This window comes from Oncorhynchus clarkii, chromosome 14, assembly GCF_045791955.1.
Source record: "Oncorhynchus clarkii lewisi isolate Uvic-CL-2024 chromosome 14, UVic_Ocla_1.0, whole genome shotgun sequence".
In the NCBI taxonomy this organism is placed as follows: Eukaryota; Metazoa; Chordata; class Actinopteri; order Salmoniformes; family Salmonidae; genus Oncorhynchus; species Oncorhynchus clarkii.
Window position 1 is genome coordinate 37,509,936 of NC_092160.1, and position 12,112 is coordinate 37,522,047.

Sequence of the window (12,112 nt, forward strand, 5' to 3'; positions counted from 1 at the left end):
CTACTCTTTAAAACCTGGGGGGGTTAACGACAGGGAAGACAACACCTCATCCAGACTACTCTTTAAAACCTGGGGGGGTTAACGACAGGGAAGACAACACCTCATCCAGACTACTCTTTAAAACCTGGGGGGGTTAACGACAGGGAAGACAACACCTCATCCAGACTACTATTTAAAACTACTCTTTATCCTGCTAACTGTTCCAAATGTCTGAACTGAATTTGGTAAAAGGGCTTTTATGTCCTCTGCACCATCATCTTGGAACGCCTTACAAACTACTTTTAAACTGGAAGAACTTGTCCCAATTGGTGTTTTTAAATCACCGATGAAAGATTTTTAATTAACTAAAACATTTACAGTTCTAAATGTCAAAGAGGACAACAGAAACAGATTTACTGAACTTAAAAAACACTCAATAATGACTATTCAGTGTTACAATAGCAATCAGACCTGGGGGTGTGGTCTATGGTCAATATACCACGGCTAAAGGGCTGTTCTTAAGCACGACACAACGCAGAGTGCCTGGATACAGCCCTTAGCCGTGGTACATCGGCCGTATACCACAAACCCACAGAGGTGCCTTATTGATATTATAAACTGGTTACCAATCAGAGCAGTAAAAACACATGTATTTTTCATAACCGTGGTATACGGTCCGATATACAAACAGCTTTCAGCCAATCAGCATTCAGGGTTGAAACCAGCCAGTGTATAATAAGTATGAAGGGATACACCACTAAAACATCAAACTTTTATTAGACAGAAAACATTGAGATGGAAAAAAAATCAACTTTTGTTTTTTTTAACGTAAACAAAACTTAAAACCCAAAGCTTCACCAGAGTAATGAGACAATAGAGACGGTTCAGAGTGGAAAGACCCATCTGATCTACACTATTATATACGGCACACAGTGGACTACCCTCCAACACACCCTCCCACCAGTCACCGCAATTGTAAAATATGTTAGAATGTAATTCTATAAAATACACAGGGGCATCTCACATCACAGGTTAGGGGTAGAGGGTCAGGGGTCAAAAAAGGATTAGTTGTCAGAATTAAATCTTACAGTATCAATGAAACCATCCTTCTCATACCAACATTGGAATAAAATCAAAACAAGGTATATGGGGAAAAAGGCCCTTTTGCTTCGTTTTCCCACTAGAGACGTCATACGGTAGGACAGAAACAGAGCAATCAGAATGCAGTCGTTTGATTGAAACAATAAGACTGTTAAGAGGAGAGAGAGCTCAGTGGTCCACCTTAGTGAGTCTGTATAGAGACATCAGGTCAAACCAGACAGCTGGACTAGACCAGGGAAGGGAAAAGGAGGAATGATTTCCAAACAATTATTTTTCTTATTTTCTCACTCTTTCTATTTCTGTGACAAGACAAAAAACAAGAAAAGAGTCTCCAACCATCCAACTGGCTCGCTATCCCCAACCCTGTAGCTCCACCTCCTCTCACCACCCCCTGACCAACGGACTGCTCCGTCTCTAGATGCTATCCATGGCTTTGAACTCGCTGAGGGCCTGGACAGGGTTGATGTGCTTCTTTTGGGATGACCTCTTGACCTAAAAAAAAAAAAAGAGTTGAGAAGATAGACACTATTTTAAAAATGTCTGTTTTCATAGAAATGTGTCTTGCATCATTACATCTCCTTACAGGCCATTAAAAAAATGACTGGTAATTTACATGAGAAACATATAAGGCTGGTTTCCCGGACACAGATTAAGCCTAGTCCTGGAATTAGATTCCACATTGAAGGACTATGTTTATTTGTCGTGGACACCGACAGGGGATTTATACAAGTGATTAAAGCTGGAATCGTTAGCGGGGAAACTTCCACGTCCGTTTGAGATTATACAAAGACGTTACTTTAAAACAACAACTAATGAATGAAAACATTCATAGCAAATGCTTTCGCTTTCGTCCGAATTTCACCTCTAGCGGATCCGTTCCCCCTTTCAGATGACAACAGCTTTAAACAACATGATTCCCATTACCTTGTTGTTGGATCCATCTTCCTGTTTCTCTCTCTTGACCAGGGGTTTCTTCTCTGGGGCCTTCATCTTCCAGGAGATAGCAGGCATGTTGAGGGACTGCATGGCCATGGACTTCTGGTACTTAGTGGAGGCCACGTAGCTCGCCTTGACCGTGGACACCACCGTATTCATCAGGTTCTTAGCTGCCTGGATCAGAGACATGGCACTGTCCACCTGGAGGGAGAAGGGAGGGAGGGGAGACGAGGGGAGAGGTAGGGGGGGACGACGAGGAAAGATGGAAGGGGACGACAGCGAGGGGAGAGGTAGCGGGGGAGACGAGGGGAGAGGTAGGGGGGACGGGACGAGGGGAGAGGTAGGGGGGACGGGACGAGGGGAGAGGTAGGGGGGACGGGACGAGGGGAGAGGTAGGGGGGACGGGACGAGGAAATATGGAAGGGGACGACAACGAGGGGAGAGGTAGGGGGGACGGGACGAGGGGAGAAGTAGGGGGGGAGGAGATAGAGAGGAGACAAGGTTAGCCAGTGCTTGAGGTAGAAGTTGTCCTCTTAACCACAGCTCTAGGATCAGATAACTTACTTAACCTTGGGAACATTATACAGTATAACCATATAGATACATCCCAAAAATGACCCCAAGGGGCCCTTGGTCAAAGTAATGCACTATTATAGGCATTAGGGTGCCATTTGGGAGCACATTATATCTGACCCCAGATCAGCAGTTAGAGACAACCTGTATTTCCACCTGTAATGTTTCCCACCACCACCCTCACTGATCAGAGGGACACGGAGTTCATATGATCCTATGTGTCTGGCTTTAGCCAATGTCTAAGGCTACATCCCCAATGGCCTCCTATTCCCTATATAGTGCTCTACTTTTGACTAGGGCACATAGGTCAAGAAGGCCTAAGGCTCTGGGTCAAAAATAGCGCAACTATAATAGGGCATAGGTTGGTGTTTGGGCTGCAGCCTGAGTGTTACTGTACTGTATCTGAAGGTTGGGAATACCTGGCTCTCTAGGAATGCTTGGGAAACCTCCTGTAAAAGGGAAAAGGGAGAGAGGGAACTTGAACGTTAATAGTTGGAACTGTAGAAGTCAAGTGCAAAATGATAGAGCCTCGGGGTAAAGGCTTCAGAGCAGGACAAGGCCGCAGCCGGGTGACTGTTGTACATCCAGGGTATAACTGAATAACATGCAGCAGATGGACCATGTGGTGAACAGGGTATAACTGAATAACATCCAGCAGATTGACCATGTGGTGAACAGGGTATAACATCCAGCAGATTGACCATGTGGTGAACAGGGTATAACTGAATAACATCCAGCAGATTGACCATGTGGTGAACAGGGTATAACATCCAGCAGATTGACCATGTGGTGAACAGGGTATACCTGAATAACATCCAGCAGATGGACCATGTGGTGAACAGGGTATAACATCCAGCAGATTGACCATGTGGTGAACAGGGTATACCTGAATAACATCCAGCAGATTGACCATGTGGTGAACAGGGTATACCTGAATAACATCCAGCAGATTGACCATGTGGTGAACAGGGTATACCTGAATAACATCCAGCAGATGGACCATGTGGTGAACAGGGTATACCTGAATAACATCCAGCAGATGGACCATGTGGTGAACAGGGTATAACTGAATAACATCCAGCAGATGGACCATGTGGTGAACAGGGTATACCTGAATAACATCCAGCAGATTGACCATGTGGTGAACAGGGTATACCTGAATAACATCCAGCAGATTGACCATGTGGTGAACAGGGTATACCTGAATAACATCCAGCAGATGGACCATGTGGTGAACAGGGTATACCTGAATAACATCCAGCAGATGGACCGTGTGGTGAACAGGGTATAACTGAATAACTGCTCTCAACAACATTGCTGTCTTGTTATTATAATCAGGCGCCAAAGACAAAGTTCAGTGGGAAAAGGTTGTGACGGACTACCACTACTACCACTACCACTACTACTACTACTACCACTACCACTACCACTACTACTACGGTCAGTGTGAACCAGAGTGACTTGACAAAGTGGGCCAAACAAACTGTAACTACGAAAACAAAACAGAGTCAAAATGGTTTCAGTCTGCCGTGAAGCGTTCATCCATGTTCAACGGGAAAGAGTCTAGCTACAATTTCAGACATTATACGTTTCTAATTTGATCAGAAAGTCATTTTCACTGCAAGTTTAGGCTTACTGTTAGGTTGCTAGGGAACGTCAGCCTGCTAGCTCGCTAGCTAACGTTACGTGTATGATCTGTGTAGTAATATCAGTTGTATATCAGACAGCCATTTTGCATTGCTAGTTACAGCCTAACGTTAGCTAGCTAGCTAGCTAGCTAACATTGAACCTACCTGCAGATTCATGTATGGTGGCTAGCTATGACAGTCAGTTTGTATTGCTAGTACTGTATTGGTTGGGAATTGTGGTTCATTGTTTAGCTAGCTAGCTACGTCTAAACAAAAGACTCCACTTCGCCAGATGATTACATGACCATCCACTTAGCTAGATGTGTGGGTGGGAGGTGATTACAGCCATCTATTGTATTTAATGAACATGTCTAGACAGTAGTGACCCATCCACTTAGCTCGATGTGTCTGGGAGGTGATTACAGCCATCTATTGTATTTAATGAACATGTCTAGACAGTAGTGACTCATCCACTTAGCTTGATGTGTCTGGGAGGTGATTACAGCCATCTATTGTATTTAATGAACATGTCTAGACAGTAGTGACTCATTCACTTAGCTTGATGTGTCTGGGAGGTGATTACAGCCATCTATTGTATTTAATGAACATGTCTAGACAGTAGTGACTCCTCCACTTAGCTTGATGTGTCTGGGAGGTGATTACAGCCATCTATTGTATTTAATGAACATGTCTAGACAGTAGTGACTCATCCACTTAGCTTGATGTGTCTGGGAGGTGATTACAGCCATCTATTGTATTTAATGAACATGTCTAGACAGTAGTGACTCATCCACTTAGCTTGATGTGTCTGGGAGGTGATTACAGCCATCTATTGTATTTAATGAACATGTCTAGACAGTAGTGACTCATCCACTTCGCTTGATGTGTCTGGGAGGTGATTACAGCCATCTATTGTATTTAATGAACATGTCTAGACAGTAGTGACTCATCCACTTAGCTTGATGTGTCTGGGAGGTGATTACAGCCATCTATTGTATTTAATGAACATGTCTAGACAGTAGTGACTCATCCACTTAGCTTGATGTGTCTGGGAGGTGATTACAGCCATCTATTGTATTTAATGAACATGTCTAGACAGTAGTGACTCCTCCACTTAGCTTGATGTGTCTGGGAGGTGATTACAGCCATCTATTGTATTTAATGAACATGTCTAGACAGTAGTGACTCCTCCACTTAGCTTGATGTGTCTGGGAGGTGATTACAGCCATCTATTGTATTTAATGAACATGTCTAGACAGCAGTGACTCCTCCACTTAGCTTGATGTGTCTGGGAGGTGATTACAGCCATCTATTGTATTTAATGAACATGTCTAGACAGTAGTGACCCATCCACTTAGCTTGATGTGTCTGGGAGGTGATTACAGCCATCTATTGTATTTAATGAACATGTCTAGACAGTAGTGACTCCTCCACTTAGCTTGATGTGTCTGGGAGGTGATTACAGCCATCTATTGTATTTAATGAACATGTCTAGACAGTAGTGACCCATCCACTTAGCTTGATGTGTCTGGGAGGTGATTACAGCCATCTATTGTATTTAATGAACATGTCTAGACAGTAGTGACTCATCCACTTAGCTTGATGTGTCTGGGAGGTGATTACAGCCATCTATTGTATTTAATGAACATGTCTAGACAGTAGTGACTCCTCCACTTAGCTTGATGTGTCTGGGAGGTGATTACAGCCATCTATTGTATTTAATGAACATGTCTAGACAGTAGTGACTCATCCACTTAGCTTGATGTGTCTGGGAGGTGATTACAGCCATCTATTGTATTTAATGAACATGTCTAGACAGTAGTGACCCATCCACTTAGCTTGATGTGTCTGGGAGGTGATTACAGCCATCTATTGTATTTAATGAACATGTCTAGACAGTAGTGACTCATCCACTTAGCTTGATGTGTCTGGGAGGTGATTACAGCCATCTATTGTATTTAAATGAACAATGTATGATAAACCATTTTCTATCTCTAAATCTCTACTTTTATAAAATGTACAAAAAAAAAAAACATTCAAATTTTGCTACATAAGACCTAGGGCTGACCCCATTTAGTCGACTGGTCGATTGTTTGGTCGCCCAAGATTTTTTTTTAGTTGAGCAATTCACTAGAAAAAAAAAAATGTCACGGCTCCTGTCTGATTGACGCCTTGTCTCAGTGGACTAAAGCATTGCGGAGGCTACAGGGATGACACGGTCCATCACTTTAAAGAACGTGACACTGAAATTGTATATCGGCTATATCATGGAAAAGTCTTGTATGTATATAACAAAGCACTTTCGCCCACGTTGGATACGGTCGCTGTCCGTGGTTCTGAAACAATCTTCAGAGCACCGTTGAATTGCAACCTTTTTTCCCTATGTTGCTAATGTGTATAATTACTAAATAAACCAGCATATTGAGATTGAGAACAATGCGGAGGAGGCAGCAGCAGAGACGAGGAAACAGCCCTGGCCTTAGCCTAATTGCGGATAGAGGAAACCAAGTTAATTGGGTCTATAATCAATAACCTAGCTGTTAAAATGTGCCTGGCTTTATTAAATCATCCATTATATCTCTACTGAAAAAAAAAAAAGACCGATCTTGCTTCGGACGCCTTTGTGTAATAGCCTACTGATTTAGGCTATTACACAATAATAGTCTGTTTTTTTTAAATCTCTGCTATGCTGTAATGAGGGGTGGCAGGTAGTCTAGCGGTTAGAGCGTTGGGCGTTGTAACCTGAAAAGGTTGCAAGATGGAATCCTTGAGCTGACAAGGTAAATAAAAACTATCTGTCGTTCTGCCCCTTGAACAAGGTGGTTAACCCCACTGTTCCCCGGTAAGGCCGTCGTTCTGCCCCTTGAACAAGGTGGTTAACCCCACTGTTCCCCGGTAAGGCCGTCGTTCTGCCCCTTGAACAAGGTGGTTAACCCCACTGTTCCCCGGTAAGGCCGTCGTTCTGCCCCTTGAACAAGGTGGTTAACCCCACTGTTCCCCGGTAAGGCCGTCGTTCTGCCCCTTGAACAAGGTGGTTAACCCCACTGTTCCCCGGTAAGGCCGTCGTTCTGCCCCTTGAACAAGGTGGTTAAAACCCACTGTTCCCCGGTAAGGCCGTCGTTCTGCCCCTTGAACAAGGTGGTTAAAACCCACTGTTCCCCGGTAAGGCTGTCGTTCTGCCCCTTGAACAAGGTGGTTAAACTGTTCCCCGGTAAGGCCGTCGTTCTTCCCCTTGAACAAGGTGGTTAAACCCACTGTTCCCCGGTAAGGCCGTCGTTCTGCCCCTTGAACAAGGTGGTTAAACCCACTGTTCCCCGGTAAGGCCGTCGTTCTGCCCCTTGAACAAGGTGGTTAACCCCACTGTTCCCCGGTAAGGCCGTCGTTCTGCCCCTTGAACAAGGTGGTTAAACCCCACTGTTCCCCGGTAAGGCCGTCGTTCTGCCCCTTGAACAAGGTGGTTAAACCCCACTGTTCCCCGGTAAGGCCGTCGTTCTGCCCCTTGAACAAGGTGGTTAAACCCACTGTTCCCCGGTAAGGCCGTCGTTCTGCCCCTTGAACAAGGTGGTTAAACCCACTGTTCCCCGGTAAGGCCGTCGTTCTGCCCCTTGAACAAGGTGGTTAAACCCACTGTTCCCCGGTAAGGCCGTCGTTCTGCCCCTTGAACAAGGTGGTTAAACCCACTGTTCCCCGGTAAGGCCGTCGTTCTGCCCCTTGAACAAGGTGGTTAAACCCACTGTTCCCCGGTAAGGCCGTCGTTCTGCCCCTTGAACAAGGTGGTTAAACCCACTGTTCCCCGGTAAGGCCGTCGTTCTGCCCCTTGAACAAGGTGGTTAAACCCACTGTTCCCCGGTAAGGCCGTCGTTCTGCCCCTTGAACAAGGTGGTTAAACCCCACTGTTCCCCGGTAAGCCTGTAAATAAAAATGTGTTCTTAAAGGACTTTCCTAGTTAAATAAAAATAAAATAAAAAGGCCTTACAATGTATTTTTGTTAGAACAGACAGATTACTTAGTGTTCCAAACAGGCAGAACAATGATATTGTAATCTAGCAGCACCTGTTTGTCACGCAGCCCTCGGCTCGTCGGCTCGCAGCCCTCGGCTCGCAGCCCTCGGCTCGCAGCCCTCGGCTCGCAGCCCTCGGCTCGCAGCCCTCGGCTCCCAGCCCTCGGCTCCTATACCCTCCTTTCCTTTCATCTAGTATAGCGCAATGACAAGAAGAATGCTATCAGATACCCCATAGACTTCCAGTCATTGCGCTAGCGCTAGTTAGCAACTTCCTTTAAAACTGCACACAGAGGCATAAAAACGCTATCCACAAGTTCATCTGACCCTGGGAAGATAAAGGGCCTTATTGTCAAATCCCTAAATGTTTATGTTCCTCCCCTCAGGCTCTCTCCAATACGTTTAGAGAAGCAGGGAAGGAAGAGATTACAGGGAATCAAGTAAAGACAATTGAGCTTCACTGTTTAAAATGTGAGCGCTCCTACATGAGGTCCCAGGTGTTGCTGTTCCACTGAAGGACAGAGGCATTGCTCTAATTTGAGATGGTGAATTAACAACCTCACCCAAATGAGTCTGGAGCCGGACCGGGGCTAACCCTCAGAACAGCCTCAATTCATCGGGGAATAGACTCTACAAGGTATTGAAAGTGTTCCACGGGGATGCTGGCCCATGTTGACACCAATGCTTCCCACAGTTGTGTCAAGTTGGCTGGATGTCCTTTTGGTGGTGGGCCATTCTTGACACACACAGGAAACTGTGGAGCGTGAAAAACCCAGCAGCGTTGCAGTTCTGGCACCTACTACCATACCACTGTTCAAAAGGTACTTCAATCTTTTGTCAATCAAATCATTGTCTCAGTTGTCTCAAGGCTTAAAAATCCTTCTTCAACCCGTCTCCTCCACTTAATCTACACTGATTGAAATTGATTTAACAAGTGACATCAAATCAGGGATCATAGCTTTGACCTGGTAAAAAGTAATGCATTTTAAAGTTTATAGTGCCATTTGGAACACAGGCCTTGGTAGAAACTGCTATTGTTGGAATAAACTGGGAGTGTCTGAAATGGTAGCCTATTCCCTACACTCACTATGTGGTTCACTGGTCAAAAGTAGTGCACTATAAAGAATAGGGTGCCAACTCCCTTCCACTGTGTTTCAGATCCACGGGACAAGAGGAGGAGTAGGGAAACGAGATGCTGGGATGGCGGATTGGAGAGCGGTTTTAAAAGGCTCTTCCTAAAAAGTTAATATCTTCTGGCAGGATGTTATCTTAAAGGGATAGTTCAGGATTTTGGCAATGAAGCCCTTTATCCATTTCCCCCCAGAGTCAAATGAACTCATGGATACCATGTTTATGTCTCTGTGTGCAGTCTGAAGGAAGTTTCAAACTAGCATTAGCGCAATTGCTAGCTAGCATTAGCGCAATGACCAGATGTCTTTGGTAACTGCTAGCATGCTAGTAGAAACCATTGTCAAAAATCCCCAAGTATCCATTTAAGCCAGTGACTAAGCAACTGGGAGAAAGGAAAGGCATTTTGGGACACGAGTCTCTTTAAGAGAGAACAGGAAAGGAAACAGCGAAGGGAAGACTATTTATATTAAGGCTGGGTCCATATAGTGCACACTACTTTTAACCAGAGCCTTGGTCAAACGTAGTGCACTCAGAAAATTAGGGTGTCAATTTGTGATGCAAACAAATACTTTTATAAAAGCTGTTATTTATCTCCTTTTTTACTTCTTTATTCTGTTATTATCTGTATCAAACACCGTCTGTAAATTATACAAGGCAAGGGAATGAATCATTAGTTAAAAGGGAAGCAATGTATTGGGTTATTAAGTTTAAATCCAGTTATTTAATGAGGCTAAGAAATATTAAATTACAGATTTGCTTTGGAATGGAGAAAAGGAGCCGGATGACTTCAATGGAGCGATTTAAAAAAGTGACATGAGCAGAAAGGAGGATGAAACGTTTAGTTTATAACACGACTCACTAAAGGGGTAAAACGTTTTTTTCTCAACTCACGGAAGGAAATCTTAAGTGAAAATATTAGCTTAGTTAAAAGTTTTGTTTCAAAAAGGTCAAGTCTTCTGTCTACTTTAGAGCGCTGACACAAACGGCACCCTATTCCCTGTGTAGTACACTACTTTTGACCTGAGTAGAATGGACTCTGGACAAATAGAAGTGCACTATATATGAAATAAGGTGCCATTTGGAACGCATTCTAAGGCTCTTTTAAGGTAGTAGAAGGTGGATGAAACCCAAGGTTACTTTGAGGCACTGGTGTAAAGTACTTAAGTAAAAATACTTTAAAGTACTAATTAAGTAGATTTTTTGGGGGTATCTGTACTTTATTATTTATATTTTTGCAGACTTGTTCCATACATTCTCTGACACCCAAAAGTACTCATTACGTTTTGACAGGAAAATGGTCCAATTCACACACTTATCAAGAGAACATTCCTGGTCATCCCTACTGCCTCTGATCTGGTGGACTCACTAAACAGAGAACATCCCTGGTCATCCCTACTGCCTCTGATCTGGCAGACTCGCTAAACAGAGACCATCCCTGGTCATCCCTACTGTCTCTGATCTGGCGGACTCACTAAACAGAGAACATCCCTGGTCATCCCTACTGACTCTGATCTGGAGGACTCACTAAACAGAGAACACTGGTCATCCCTACTGTCTCTGATCTGGAGGACTCACTAAACAGAGAACATCCCTGGTCATCCCTACTGCCTCTGATCTGGTGGACTCACTAAACAGAGAACATCCCTGGTCATCCCTACTGCCTCTGATCTGGCAGACTCGCTAAACAGAGACCATCCCTGGTCATCCCTACTGCCTCTGATCTGGAGGACTCACTAAACAGAGAACATCCCTGGTCATCCCTACTGCCTCTGATCTGGAGGACTCACTAAACAGAGAACATCCCTGGTCATCCCTACTGCCTCTGATCTGGAGGACTCACTAAACAGAGAACATCCCTGGTCATCCCTACTGCCTCTGATCTGGAGGACTCACTAAACAGAGAACATCCCTGGTCATCCCTACTGCCTCTGATCTGGAGGACTCACTAAACAGAGAACATCCCTGGTCACCCCTACTGCCTCTGATCTGGAGGACTCACTAAACAGAGAACATCCCTGGTCATCCCTACTGTCTCTGATCTGGAGGACTCACTAAACAGAGAACATCCCTGGTCATCCCTACTGCCTCTGATCTGGAGGACTCACTAAACAGAGAACATCCCTGGTCATCCCTACTGCCTCTGATCTGGAGGACTCACTAAGCAGAGAACATCCCTGGTCATCCCTACTGCCTCTGATCTGGAGGACTCACTAAACAGAGAACATCCCTGGTCATCCCTACTGCCTCTGATCTGGAGGACTCACTAAACAGAGAACATCCCTGGTCATCCCTACTGCCTCTGATCTGGAGGACTCACTAAACAGAGAACATCCCTGGTCATCCCTACTGCCTCTGATCTGGAGGACTCACTAAACAGAGAACATCCCTGGTCATCCCTACTGCCTCTGATCTGGCAGACTCACTAAACAGAGAACATCCCTGGTCATCCCTACTGACTCTGATCTGGAGGACTCACTAAACAGAGAACATCCCTGGTCATCCCTACTGCCTCTGATCTGGAGGACTCACTAAACAGAGAACATCCCTGGTCATCCCTACTGCCTCTGATCTGGAGGACTCACTAAACAGAGAACATCCCTGGTCATCCCTACTGCCTCTGATCTGGAGGACTCACTAAACAGAGAACATCCCTGGTCATCCCTACTGCCTCTGATCTGGAGGACTGACTAAACAGAGAACACCCCTGGTCATCCCTACTGTCTCTGATCTGGAGGACTCACTAAACAGAGAACATCCCTGGTCA

The 12,112-nt window shown here is 44.9% G+C and overlaps 1 protein-coding gene across 2 annotated transcripts in view; it reads right to left on the reverse strand.

Annotated features, from left to right (window-relative positions):
• Positions 1–311: 311 nt before the first annotated feature.
• LOC139366585 (catenin alpha-1-like) overlaps positions 312–12,112 on the reverse strand; it is a 219,630-nt gene continuing 207,829 nt past the window's right edge. The window contains exons 19-21 of one of the 2 annotated variants that reach the window (XM_071104258.1): positions 3,009–3,038; positions 2,005–2,217; positions 312–1,572 (exon numbers count right to left, since the gene is read on the reverse strand). In XM_071104258.1, coding sequence (XP_070960359.1) covers positions 1,495–1,572; positions 2,005–2,217; positions 3,009–3,038 — 321 coding nt within the window. In that variant the 3' untranslated portion in view covers positions 312–1,494. The remainder of the gene's footprint in view (positions 1,573–2,004; positions 2,218–3,008; positions 3,039–12,112) is intronic. The other variant, XM_071104259.1, reaches the window with a different exon arrangement.